Source organism: Carassius auratus, chromosome 14, assembly GCF_003368295.1.
Source record: "Carassius auratus strain Wakin chromosome 14, ASM336829v1, whole genome shotgun sequence".
Lineage (NCBI taxonomy): Eukaryota > Metazoa > Chordata > Actinopteri > Cypriniformes > Cyprinidae > Carassius > Carassius auratus.
This window is the reverse complement of record NC_039256.1, coordinates 23,612,995-23,628,044: the sequence shown is the minus strand read 5'-3', so window position 1 is coordinate 23,628,044 and position 15,050 is coordinate 23,612,995. Positions and strand designations below refer to the sequence as shown.

Below are 15,050 nucleotides of genomic sequence, written 5' to 3'. Positions count from 1 at the left end.
TCCTGAAATATTACAGTAAATACTTAAAATACTAAAATATGTAGTGGTTGAGGTTGTAGTTCCTATCCTCACCGCTATGTGGCACTTTAATGCTCAGTGGTTGGTGTGCTGCCGCTGTCTTTGTATCTGTATAATTATGAGAGTGTCTTATACAAACTGATGCTAACAAGATATTTATGAGAGCAGATTAATTCATGCCATCTCGTTGGTGGAAAAAAAGCTGACACTTTGGAGACTTTGACATTTAAGGAGGCAGAAGATGATGGGGGTCTTAAAACAACGTGGGTGCGGGTAAAGATTTTTTTTTTTGACAATCCTTGGCTGGGGTGAATCATAACTCAAAAGCGACAAATGGAACACTAATACAATTCATGAATTATGCAGTTGTCATGGCAACATTAATCAAAATGCGTCAGTCCGCAGACCTTTTTGTCGATGAATTGATGATATACTGAGCACCACGATGCAGAGTTTCGAGACTGTCATCCAGTCGACCACATTTCAAGCAATATCTTAAAGAAATAAGTTGAGGGGAGAATGATTATTATGAGAAATCTCATGGCCTGATTGTTTCTCCAACGGTGTCCTTAAAACAAACCCACCACATTTTTATACGCAACAGATTGTATTTGCAGCTATTGCGAGATGAGATGTGACCTCCTGACTCCCTGGAGTTTGTTGAAGATTCTAAGACTTTGTGGGGATCAACTGAAATATGGTCACCGGTGATAGTATCTTTCCGAAGCACTCTCATCTAACCCCATTCGTTCCTGCTTTCTCCTTCCATCAGCGGCTCCTGTCATGCTCCCCTCCCTGGTGCGCTCTCCTCCTCCCTCCCTCACTTGTTTCTCCCCCAGTGTATTAAAGGCTTTGACGCTCTCAGTAAAAAGCTGATTTATTTTGTGGAGCTATCGATCGCTCTCTGCATTAAAGATCATAATTCATTACCCCGGCCCTTTTAATACATTAAACATTCAAAATAAAAATAAAATAAAATCAAGGTAGGTGAGAGGAGAGCACTCAGACACTGTCCACTAACACATGCACACACGCTTTCCATTTCAATTACATTTGGACAAACACTTTCAGCCACCATTTTCAGAAGGGTATAATTATCGTTAATGTATAAGTTTATTAAAACGGTTTAATTATTGTTAAATCTTTATTCTTTTATATATATATATATATATATATATATATATATATATATATATATATATATATACACTTCTAGTACTTCTATTATTTATTCTAGCAATCTGACATATGTTTTTGCCTTGTGAACAAAAAAAGGGGGGTTGGGGGGCACTTAGTAAATTTAGTAACTACTCTTTTAGGCCAAATTCAACATAATGGTAATGAGCATTATATGGGCAAGAAAGCACCACACACCGTTTCAAAAGAAAAAAAAAAACTTGCTTAATGTAGGCTATATATAAAGTGCATATCATGAATACTGGGATGGTAGTTGAATTACACCAAGCAAGCTAGGCCTCAAAACCAGAGGAGAATGCCACGGAAACAATGCAAGAGAGCCAAAATAATTGCGAATGCATGAAAAGATCTATCACTGGTGGTAGTGCATTCAGTGTGGGCAGAGCACTGTACAAATGCAAGATCTATGATAAAAATAGATCCAAACAGGATAGAGACACAATGGATCATTTTATAATGGAGCGAATAGGCAATCATACATTGCCCACAAATGCAATGCCAACAAATGACCCACTGTTCCATTATCACGCTGAGCATTCATCCTCCATCTACCATCTAATATTTTTTAATGGCAAATGCTACATTTATGGCTTGTACACAGCGAGGGACACAATGCCTTTTATTGATGTAAATCAAAACAGAAGCTATCTATGCTTACTTGGCTCTTTAGTTTGGTTTTATAATAGTGACATTACTACTTAAATTATGGTTATAATAACAATATTATAACGGGGGAAGTCCACTTCACAGCTGCTACGATAACGTCACAGAGGAACGATATCGAGGAACGATATCGTAGGAATAAACGTTTTTTTCTCTCCAGACGATAACCAGAAACAACAAAGAATTGCAACGCAATGATATTTTTATATCCCTTTAATTTATATATTTTTATTTTACCTTTATTTATAATGAACTGAGAGTTATCGTCTGTCGGTATAATTAAAAGTTATACTTAAAGTTTGTTGTTAATTTTGGTGTGGACAGGAATTTAGTAATTAAATTAAAAACATCTGACTGGAAATAGGCTACTGCTTTTCTATTCAGCTGTGCTCCTTCTCGCGTCTTTTAAACGAAAAACGCATTCTGTGTGAAAAGCAATTATTAAGAACATTTCTTCTGGTAAATATTATGGAGATAATAATGCTCAGTACCATATTGCTGCAGAGTAATGTGGTAAACAAACTATAATGTTATTTTAACTGCCTCCGAGTGCTCTGGGACTTTTGCAATTGTTAAATATTATATTAGGAATATTAAATTAAATATAGGCTACACATTTGTCTGACAGAAAGAGATGCTATCACCTCTCTCATACAATACAGTAAACATCTTTAATATTTTAGTAGACACCAACCAAAGAGAAACGCGCACACACACAGGCTGTAGGTAGACTCTCTGCAGGAGATGAAGCTCAACTTCCCTGATGCTTCACTAAAAATAATTCTCTCACAATGTGTTATGCAGCTGCAGTGTTTACTGGAGAAGAACAAAAGTAAACTGCGTATTTAATTAAAGGAATCATATATGCACAAAAGAGCTGTCTCCTAAACCCATCTTAACTCTGCTCCTCCGAGAAGATGCGAGCAAATTTTAGTACATTTAAAACTTCAAACTAAGCTATATTGTGGCAAAACATTCACCTGTTCTTTTATGAACATTCTCCTCATCTGTGACTCTACCGAAAGTCCTGATGCCTCTTTCAACCTCCATCACCCCCACCTGAGTTCATCCTCTACTCCCCTCAATGCTGGTGTTTCTAACTCTGACAGGCTTTCAGCCAGTAAATCAGTGAATTGATCTTGAGGGGCAGCGGAGTGTCCTGGGTTCTGCTAAAGATCCATTTTCATTTCACAAGCAGCCCCCCACGCCATCGCCTCTTCCAGCATCCATAAACATCAGCGACCAACTCCTGCTGACCTCATCCGACTCCTTCAACACTCTCGCTCGCACTCATTTGCCCGCTCACCCGCTCTCTCAATGAGAAGAGGTATCTGTTCTCACAGTCCTGACTCTGGTTTCATATAGGTGAGATAAACATGATCAAAGAGCAAACAACACTTTCTTTAAAAACAACCTTGTAGTTGTACAATAGCTCTTTATGTAGTAACAAATGTAATAGGCATTTAAGTTCTAGTGCATTTCATCTGCACTTCTTGCTTTTTGGTGGGGTAGATGATTGTACTGCTGGTATAGAAAACATAATGCCACTAATAGAGAATGGAGACTGATTAAACATTAAGTACCACAAAACCAGTTTTAAGTCTACATTTTTCTAAATTGACATTTATACATCATCCAAAAGCTGAATAAATAAGTTTTCCACTAATTTATGGTTTATTAGGATCAGACCATATTTGGCCGAGAACTATTTGAAAATGTGGAATCTGAGGGAGCAACAAATCTACATACTGAAAAAAGTCCAAATAAATTCTTAGCAATGTATATCACTAATCAAAAATTCAGTTTTGATATATTCATGGTAGGAAATTTACAAAATATCTTCATGGAACATGATTTTTACTATATCCTAATGATTTTCGGCATAAAAGAAAAATCGATAATTTTGACCCATACTATGTTTTTTTTTTTTTGGACTATTGCTTATAATATGCTCCAGCGACTTGAGACTGGTTTTGTGGTCCAGGGTAACATATGATTGAACGTAAAACCTTAAAAGCATCATGAAAATACATAAATAAAAACATCCACCTTACATTTTTTAAGAAAAAAAAAAACTACATGTGGTTTGATAAATTATAAATGTAGTCTGAATTTACCATCTATTTGCAGTCTAAACATGCATAAAAAATTAATAATAAAAAACAAAAAACAGACACCAGCCTCAAAGAGTTTCCTGATAACACAGGATATCATTCTCTGAAAAATGCTCTTATTTTAATGTAGCTTGTGTCCCAAAACAGTAGAACATCACAGTTTTTAGTCCTAAATACTAGAAGAAAAACTGCCTTTTTGAGTCATTTTCTAATCCTTATCTAGCAACGTATATCCTTATAGCAGCTTCATCGTTGTATGACTGTGTTTAATTTATCTAAAAGTCTCTTCAAGTAATGATAACCACAGACCTTACTCATAAATCAAAAACTATGATTTTTAAAAACCCTTAAGAATATCCAGAGGGAGCTCATGGTGAATTAGCCTCCAGTTTGACCTACAATCTGCGTCATATGCGAACAGCTCATTTAACTACATCGTACTTTGACTAAGCAGGGAGCTGTCAAGAGTAAAGGTGCTGAACCAAGAATAAAACTTCTGCAGTATCTCAAAGCCCAAAATAGCAGCAAAACAAGGACATTAAATGTTAAGAACATGTATTTTTTTTTTAAGTAAATGATAATGATGAGCCACACAGCCAGCGCAGGCCATTGGGGGACAAACTGAGCTAGTATAGAGCATGATGCTCATTCATACACGCATTTATGCAGGACTGTTTTAAATAAACTAAACACTAGTGCAACTTCTTGTTGTATGAATAGCATTAGCATTGACATTTTAATGATCACCTTTTGTGTTCAACAATGGAAGAAAAAAATCCTGTACATTTGGAGCGATATGAGGGTGGATTAAAAAGTGTCTATTTACACTAACTCTGCCCACCAGTGTGGGATTCAGTAAAACGATGGTAAAATGTGTGTCGTACTCATTTTGAAGCAATCAATCTGTTTTTTTTCTTTTTCCTTTCCGATTTTGAATTCCATCAGAAAAGCATTTATTTTCTATGAAAATGAAGGAAATAATAAAAAAGTTTAAAATAAAGTATCGGGTATGGTTAGGGTATGTAGGGCTTTATTGTACCAATAAGGTGTCATCCATTTAATAATTAGAATTAAAATTAAAATTTATACTCAAGTTAGTATTGCATAGCATACTATTTTATAATTTACTACAATACTGAGGTGCAGATAATCGCCACTATTTGCAAAATGTAGTATAAACAGCAGAAAATCCTGCTATTTTAAGTTTAAATATAATCTATAGCTATTTGCGCCTAGTGTAAATAACATCCATGCGCTTTTTTATATCTTAGAACTTAATAATCAAAGATAAAAAATATATATATTCGTGAAGTCACATTCAAATCCACTTGGCTCAAAAAGCCCCATGACACTTCTGGCGGCACCCTCAAGATTAAACCAGACTGAAGTGACTATAAACTGTGACAGAGCACCAGGATGAAATGGCAGGGCCGCGAGTGATAGCGAGCTCCGTTTGACTGGCAGAATCTGGGGTTATGAGTCTGACGATACACAGGGAACCAGACAGAGAGACATGATAGGATCATGGAGAAACGAGCGCACGAGGGCATGGGAGAGAGAGATAAGGCGAGAGAGCAGCAAAAAAGAGAAGAGGAGCTCTCATCTCGCCGTGCTTCTGCTGCTGGCGTATAGGATGCACTCCAGTGTAATCGTCACTGAAGGGTTACTATTTCAGCAGCAGCCGCACACTGGCTGCTTTCACTGTGCCAATACAGCAAATTAAATAACACTTTACTAAGAGGGCTAGAGAGAGAGGGACACAGAGCTGGATTGCAAGAGGGAGGAAAGGAAGAGAGAAGTGCTGATGGGACGGTGATGAAGTCTGGATTTAGGATAATTACTCTGCTGAGCTCTTCCTCCCTCTCTCTCTCGCGCTCCCTTTTTTCTCCTCCGCTCTCATTATTTGGAGAAGCTCGCCTGATGACAGTATCTGAGCTGCCTGTCGCTTATTAAAAAATGAAAATTGCTTCAGATGAGTTTATTAAACTCATCTCTCCCTCTCTCTCTCTCTTCTTCATCTGCCTCGCTCACTCTCTTTTCTTTCACAGATATAGCAGCATGTTGAGATGAAAGAAGTCATCTTTTTTTGGAAAGCGCTATGAGAGATTCTCGAATCGTACGATATGAGTTGGGAAAAAATAAATGGTCGTGAAACAATTAAGAGTTCTTCTCAAAGAAATTGACTAAATCAATCGGCATCAATATTTCAAAAATATTTCATCTGCTTTAAATCCATTTGCTGACATTATACTATTAACTAGAAGGCTTACGGTGTAATTAATGAAAGTTGCATTAAGAGCGGATCCAGCCATTAGTTCAGAGAGGGGAGTTGACTTTAATGAGGGTCTTTTATCATACTGGAAGACAGAAAGTACATTGAAGAAGTACAAATAGTGCACTTTCATTATAGGTTAAGTGTTACAACCATTGACATAGCCTTTTGCTTCCTTTGATTGCCTTAATTCAATTTTTATTCAACTCTATAAACAATACTCACATAGGAGATCTTCAATAATTTCAAAGCTAATGCAGTGCAAATCACATAATTACAGGAAATTGTTTCTGGAAGGACAAACAACAAGAGCAGCCTAAGCAATAAACAGATTTGAAAGACACTCAACTTGAAAAAGAAAAAAAAAACAATATTTGTTATAAAGCAGTATTTTTGTATATGATTCTATGCAGATTAGTAAATGTTTCATTTTTGAGTTAACTAACACTGTATCAATACAAATCCAATAGCAATAATACTCCCAACAGGAAGCTGATAGCGATCATCGAATTCCATGTAGCACTGGTTTAGTGATATTAATAAATCTGGTGGTGTCAGGCAGCTGTTTGTGTGGCGTTTCCACAGCAACTATGCCATCCCCTCATAATTTGCTCTTTGGCGTTGAACCTGGAGGTGAAAAACAGGTCTAATGGAGCACATGCACATACAGTAACAGACATTTACATGAACACTAATGTTTGGAGTTCAGCTACTGTGTGAGATCTCAACAACATCATGTCATAACTGTGATTATTAGAGCAAGGATCGTTCATGAAACATGTTACATTAAAAAAATAAAAATAAAAAAGGTGCAAATATTAGCACCAGACAATATGTTTGGGAGTGTTTAATATTTAGTAATATGAAATACTTAATTAGTCAGTGAGCTGCTTTTTAATGAATTTATTTTATCAAGGTAAACACTGCTTCTGTTAAAAACTCTAATGTATTCAGTGTTGGTTTGTTATTAGCGCTAACTACAAATGTACAGCTATCACATAAGAATAACTTTAAATTGCAATAGTTTGTACTCTGTGTCCCAGAACACAGAAAAAAAAACAACAAACACAAATACATTGACATCAGTCAGGACTACCAATTACTTGTCCTCTCACTGCGGGAGGAATAAGATGGAAGACTCTGAGGTGAAAAATACTCTGTTTTGTACATAATGATAAAGTGCAGAGCCACTGGGTACAGTTTGTTTAGAAAGTAAAAATCAAGGGCGATTATGAATTTTAAATAATTATAAGTATCTGCTATCTCTTAATTAAATAAACGTTAAAAATGCAAAGCATAATGTTTTAATGAACTCACTATAAGTATAAGGGTGTGTGTAAGATATGTGGTCCAGGTAAACTATGTTGGATGGTAAAAGGCTAGTAAAACCTGACATTTTTGGTCCCCACATGGAAAACAGCTTATACCTTTTTTTATAAACGTAAAAATGCAGAAGATTCTCTGTGAGGGTTTTAGGGGATAAAGTATACAGCCTGTATAGTATAAAATTCACTATATATGTCCCAATAAAACATGAAAACCCAACAAGCGTGTGTGATGACAGACCTCGTGGGAAGTATGCCGGCAACATTGTTTCGTAGAGCTCTCTGTCAGACTTCAGAAACACACAGAAGATGACCCGGTCCAGCTGAGAGCAGATTAAAACCGAAAAAGAGACAAGAAATAAAAAATAAATGACCACTTTCAAGATATGATTTTGCTACTGCACAGCAGAAACCGACACGACTAAGAACATACCTGTAATAATATATCACTAACTTCATCCAAATGAAACGAATATTCTCCTTCATCCTTACTACACAGTCATAGCATAAATTTGCTTCAAATCTTGTTAATAAAGTCAAAGGAAAGAAAATATTGTTTGCTTTTAGAGCTACATTAAAGGAACACTCCACTATTTTTAAAATAGGCTCATTTTCCAACTCCCCTGGAGTTAAACAGTTGAGATTTACTGTTTTCCAATCCATTCAGCCGATCTCCAGGTCAGGCGGCAGCACTTGGGTCATTTTTTAGTAAGATGCTAACGGTCTAATCAGATTCAATGAATCTTTAGCTACAGCTAAAGTGCTTCCGCCAGACCCAAATCGGCTGAATGGATCGGAAAACGGTAAACTCAACAGGGGAACTGGAAAATGAGCCTATTTTCAAAAATAGTGGAGTGTTCCTTTGTGTTAATTTCTATCGATGGCATGAATTGAACTTCAAATAATCCATATAACTCAAGAAAAAGGTTAATTTGTCCAATTCACTGATTTTTGACATCTAGCCTCTCAGTCTTATGTGAAGAGAGGACCACTCGGGTGCAATCGTTTAGCATATTCTAATGTCTGAGTGTTTCTAGCTGGAGAGGCACAGTGCCAGTGACCTAACTGTCCTTGACAGAACACCAGTCCCAAATGCTTCATGGCAAGCAACAACATAAAAAGAATACATCGAGAATCTGTGCCAGCATCCTGGAACCTCCATCTCCATGACAACAGTGGTGAGGGCAGGTGGGCTGTTCCTGCTTCTAATCATGTTCCTGTAACACATCATTGCATTCAGCTAGCACTCCTAGTCTGCCACTGAAATCTCGCTCACTCTCATTTTTCTCTCTAGCATTGTCTTTTTTTCATTGCCTTTTGCCAAATGTCTCTCCCTCTCTGGCTCACTCATCCTGTGTCGCTTTGTCTGTCTCAATTCAGATTCAAAATAATGCTTTACATTGCCAAAGTATTTGAAACATTATAAACATGCATAAAAATGTAATGGACTACAGAAATTCACCATTTGATGTTTACATGGTTTCTGTCTTAAAAGAATATGGCAAAGAATTTAATACACACTATCAATAAGAAAATAATTTAATATTTTTGTTTGCTTATATGAATATACTATTTTCAGAATGTAACACCAAATAATAGCATATTTACTTGAAATAGTTTTTTTTTTTAAATGTTTCAAAAGAATAACACATTTTATGCAGTTTCATTTGATACTTCAAAATGTTATTGTTAATAGTTGCTTTCTTTTCAAACCATTACCCATCAAATCCTCAATATCACTGCAAGGGCCATGAAGGTTGCAAGGAGGTGAAAATTTTAATTTAACTAAGCTAAGTGTTTACTAAAAACTGACTCACTCACTTATCATCATCATCATTTCAAGTGCATTTTGATCCAGACATGAGTGACTTTGTCGAAGTGGGTGAGTTGTTCACTCTGTAATTAATTAGTCAGTCCACTTTCACCAGCCTGACGCATTCAGGTCGATTCGCAGACAGGCTGTGATCATGATAGGTGGGCGTTATCGAATTGACAGGGTAATCAGCCAATCACATTGACGTGGAGGCACCGCCTACTTTTATGTGATCTTTTGCTGTCATTTTTGCATTAACCCTCACATTTGCTCTTAAAAAAACATGGCCTTAGATGTATTTAGACCTATTTTGTAACTGTTTTTTTTAAGTACTGTTGATTATTTTCTACTGATTGTACACAATACGCAATTTTATAAATAGTAAAAGCAGAATAAATAAAATGAATAAAAAATATAATAATAATAGAAATCTAATCAAATTATTGAAAAACTGTAAAAGTACTTTCTCTCTTCCATTCTGTACTATTCTCTGGGTGCATATGGAAAGTGGAAGGGTTAGCAAGCAACAAAGCACTGGTTAATTAGTGTGCCATAATTAGGGTGTCTCTGTCATTTTGTATCTCTGTAGCGTAAAAGATGGCAAGAGCAAATAAGCATGCCGCACAGAGTGAGATGAAAGCAGGACAGGAGAGACTGATCAGTGAGAGATGAGAGGGGGGAAAAAACACAGATGTGACCAGTGAAAATCGAGCGTGCGAGAGAGAGCGGCTGCAGTATGGGACATGCAGAAGTTTTGTCAAAGACATCCTGAAGGCTCATTTCCTGTTAAATTTCCTCTAGACTCACATTAATTCACAGGGGCCAGAGATTGTGTCAATGCGTTTGTGGATTTGTTGTATTTGTGCTGTTCCGCGAAGCCTATGCAAGCTCTGTTAGGAACCAATTAAAACTGCAAGGTTATATTTCTGTGTGTGTGCGTGTGCATGCTGACTCAGAAAGAAAAGTCCCTATGCAGCCACCATCTGTTTGCCACGACGTATTCCTCATCGAACAACAACAACAATGGCAAGAAAAGAACACCAGTAGGGAAATGACACACACCTTCTCGTGATTTTGCTCCAGGTATTCTCTCACTGTTCTCAGGGCAACTTCGACTGCTTGATCAGGTGGATATCCTGCTCCACACCACACATCAAACAACCCATCAACACAATACACATCAGATTTATACTTTTAATCGATCAACATGTTTAAATTATGCTTATTAAAAAAGACTTAAAGGGATAGTTTATTCAAAAACGAAAAATGAATTACTCTCGTGAGACCTTTGTTCATCTTTGGAGCACAGATTAAGATATTTTTGATGAAATTCAAGAGCTTTCTGACCCCCATAGCCAGCAATGCAACTGACACATTCAAAGACCCAGAAAGGTGGTAAGGACATTTTTAAAATAGTAAATGTTAACACAGTAAAATGTTAAAATAGTATATCAATCTTAACTTATCAGTGCTGCAAGAATACTTTTTGTATGTAAAGAAAACAAGAATAATGACTTTTTTTAAACAATTTCCTCTCTTCCACATGCAAGCGCAGTGGTACTCTCGTAAATGCACAGCAGAGACTGACACACAGAAGAGAAGAAACTGTTGAATAAAGTCTTTTTTTATTTATTCTTTGCACAAAAATTTATTCTTGTAGCTTCATAACATTACAGTTGTATCTGTCACATGGACTATTTTAACAATCTACTTATTACCTTTCTGAGTCTTGAAATTGTCAGTTGTGTTGTTGTCTTTGGAGGGTAAGAAAGCTCTTGGATTTCATAAAAAATATATTTGTATTGTATTCCGACGATTAACAAAGGTCTTATAGGTTTAGAACAACATGAGGGTGAGTAATTATTAACATCTTTTTTATTTTTGTTAACTCTCTCTTTAAATTATAATGTGCTGATTGACTAAATAAATAACCACAATCTATTGCATCCAAACAAAGATAAATAAGACATTACTGAGGCAGATCAGAAAATGAATTTATTTTTATAATTAAGCAAAAAATGAATCATTGATGCATTAAACTGTAAACAAAGTAAATAAAAACAGCCTCGATATTTTTCATAGATATTCGCATTACTCTGATTGTAATGATCTAATTTGTATGATTAACCAAGAGGCATCAACATGTTCACACCTTGTCAGCACTCACAATTCTGCCGATGCATGGCACCATATTTTCTGCTTGAGGACTTGAAAATGAATTACTGATGGTAGTGGTTTTTAAACTGAAGATGTTTGCCAGGTTCATTTTTGAGTTAAATCTTGACACGTATAGCTGAGACGGGGGATTATAATCACAGTGACATGCTCTCGCACCTAATCTCTCCTAATCTGACTGTCTAATCCCACCCTTAATCTGAAAATCCCTCATACTACTGCAAGTGATATGCACTCCCAGAATTCCTAAAATGAGGTTCCTGCTACATAAACCACCACAAATAAGAACACATGCATGAGCACGGAGGTCACATCATAGCTCAGGTTCATAAACATACCGTTGATTAGGTTAGAGGTTCATAAACACTGGGAATGATGTACCATTGATGTTAGCTCATAAATGCAGTTAATTAATGATTATAGGTTTTAATAATAAATGAGGCCATTGAGAACTCTAAATCAACCAACCTGTAATGAATTACACACAGTCATTTATAGACTATGAATACAAAGGGCATATAAAAATAAATAACTGATTTAAGACAATGCAATTAAAGATGAAAGGTAAACATTGATTTAGAAATAAAGATGTAATTTGCACCTACCATACACTCCAGTAGAGATGCATGGAAAAGCCTAGACATCAAAGAAACATAAAAAGAAACATAGACTTACAGTAATTGTTTAATCATCTGTGTATGAACCACTACATGCTTCTTTAAATAAATGTGTTGTAGAAATTAAAGGTTTACAAAGCGCACAATATTGTTGGACCTACTAGTACAAAACCACAACAAAACAACAGCTTTTACAAGGGAGGGTGAATGAAAATTGATTAATTACAACCCATTAAAGATACAATCCATTACTAATGACAACGAGCTACTTGCGCCCTAGAATTAAAGGCCTTACAAACAAAAGCTTTACTTTAAAACAAATGGACCGAGTCACAGACAATTGTTGGTGTTTTAAATGCATTCGCTGCTAAGGTTCCACTTTGTGTCTTGCAAACCCCAGCACGTATGGATAGCACTTTGAAATCAATTAAGGGAATGAAATTTCTGTCATTTACTCTCCTTCGTTTTCTTCCAAACCTTGAATAACTTACTTTCTTCTTAGCTACATTGTTGAAAGTCCTGGTTGCTACTTTTCCATACAATGAAAGTGAATGAGGATGGGGGATGTTGAGCGTAAAAATAACAAAATAACACTGTTGAGTTCGCTTCATTCTGTTCCAGAGCTGTCAGAGGACTTGTAATGATACTTTTAAGTTAATTTTGAGCTCAATTATCACTTGCCTCCTTGCACTGTAAACTGAAGAACAGCCAGAACATTTACCACAACAACTTTTGTGTTTGATGGAAAAAAATATGCAGGTTTTAAATGATTTTGTGTTTGATAATTACAACTTCAGTCATTGAAATTAAGAAGAAATAAACAGTGTTGAGGGTAACGCATTACAAGTAACCCGAGTTACGTAATCAGATTACTTTTTTCAAGTAACCAGTAAAGTATTACTTTTTAATTTACAAAAAAAATATCCAAGTTACTTTTAAAAAAAGTAACACCAGTTACTTTGTTTTTCCATTTATTGACTGACAAGAGATAAATGGGAAGTACAGAGGCGTTGTGTGTGCTGTGTGAACATGTAGTTCTAGACTTTATTTGAATAGGCATTCATTCATCTCACTCGCAAAAAAAAAAGATTTAGTATTTATCAAAATGAATTAAATAAAAACTCAGAAAATGATGCAAACCTGCAATAATTAAATGTTAACACAAATGTATCTAATCCCATTTTATTAACTAATGCCTTTGCTGCTGAAATTTGATGATCCAGTTCAACCATACTAATAAGCAAATACAAAAACTGATCAAATGACAAAATCACTTAAAATTATTAACACTTAAAAACTAAAATCTTAATAAAAACTGAAAATATCAAATAAAAGCTCATTTAAAATACTAATAAATACTATAAAAGTATATAAACAATGCTAAAATATCACTGGAAATGAGTGAGTCAATTATGAGCATTTTTAGATGATCTATTCCTAATAATAACACTTGGTTAAAGGTTTTTTTTTTTTTTTGTGAACACCAGTTACATAAAGATAAACAGGAAGTCCCCATAAGATATTATGATGCTGCTGCACTCCTTCCTGAGAAACTTAATGATAGATCTTAGCTGTGCCTGTGTGTATTTTTATCCTTGCTGGTGCACTGTGTTAAAATCTTTTATACATCCAGTAACCTGTCTTCAATAAATCAATCTCTGAAAGAAATAAAGCTGAAACCGCTCTCAACTGTTTTAGTAGATTCATATAAAAATTGTTAGGGCACCAGTGGAGTGCGAGTTATGCGCTGTGTTATGACTGGATTGCTGGCATTTTGATTCTCATACTCTGATGCAGCTGTGAGATGTGAGTGATACAGGGTGAGAGTTTAACATGTTAACTGTATGTACCTGAGTTTATGTGCAACCAGTGTGTATGCGTTGGGCCATTAAAATTGCATACAAGTAGCTATATCCCAGCCAAGACGTGAAGTCTGAATCTGTTATGAGTGTGTGAGACCCTCACCACAGTCCGCAGGTGGTTCTTAGTTGCTGTGTGCAGACAGTTATAATAACAGTTTCTCAGTGCTTGCTCTTCTCTGTCCCCCACTGAATCGTGGACTATCGGCCCCACGGTGTGAATAACATCTGTGAAACAGAGAGACAAAGCCAAAGAAAGAGAGAAGTCATACAAAAATATCAGAAAAATATGTGATTTTGTTATATAATTCTAACGTACTCTCTGTATGTCTTGTCAAGTGATTTTTAAAAAGTTTGTTTAAAGAGTTTTTTTTTCTTCAGTTTATCTAAATTAAAAGATTGCAATCTGAGCATATTCTGTATGTAACAAATATTGATTGTTTAGAATTTAGGTCTATTAAATGCTAACAAATGCTTTACTAATATGTGAAAGCACTATAAATTAGCAAAAATTTTCTATTTAATAATGGTCTCAGTATATCAATATCAGTAATATTGGCTTTGACAGATCTTGGCCTTTGTATTACAGTGCCACCTACTTACACAAATAACAGATTGCTATTGGAAGGGTCTTTTGGCTTGTTTCGTCTGATGATGTATGATAATATATGATGATATATTACCTCACAACACTGAAATATCTCATCGCAGTAACTGCTTTACTGATAGCTGCTGTCAACACCTAAAGTGATGTACAATCTTTCATCATAGTAAGCGCCAGCTTCTAGCACAATTATTTAAAATAAATAATATTTCTAAAAGAGTAATATCATATGGAATCAGCTTCGAACTGCGCAATTGATTTCCCAATCTTTTTACTGGCATGTTACCATTATTTACGGTAATACCTGTAGTAATGGCAGATTCTAAGAACTGTTGGCAGATTCTATGGTTAGCTAATAAGAGTTAATAAGAGTAATAGGAAACAGCTCAAGAG

At 35.6% G+C, this 15,050-nt stretch overlaps 1 protein-coding gene across 2 annotated transcripts in view; it reads right to left on the bottom strand.

Moving 5' to 3' along the window:
* Positions 1 to 6,307: 6,307 nt before the first annotated feature.
* Positions 6,308 to 15,050, bottom strand: part of macrod1 (mono-ADP ribosylhydrolase 1) — a 55,942-nt gene continuing 47,199 nt past the window's right edge. For both annotated transcript variants that reach the window (XM_026280793.1, XM_026280792.1), the window contains 5 exons: positions 14,160 to 14,281; positions 12,183 to 12,213; positions 10,465 to 10,538; positions 7,831 to 7,912; positions 6,308 to 6,891 (listed from right to left, as the gene is read on the bottom strand). In XM_026280793.1, the coding sequence (XP_026136578.1) occupies positions 6,866 to 6,891; positions 7,831 to 7,912; positions 10,465 to 10,538; positions 12,183 to 12,213; positions 14,160 to 14,281 (335 nt within the window). In that variant the 3' untranslated portion in view covers positions 6,308 to 6,865. The remainder of the gene's footprint in view (positions 6,892 to 7,830; positions 7,913 to 10,464; positions 10,539 to 12,182; positions 12,214 to 14,159; positions 14,282 to 15,050) is intronic.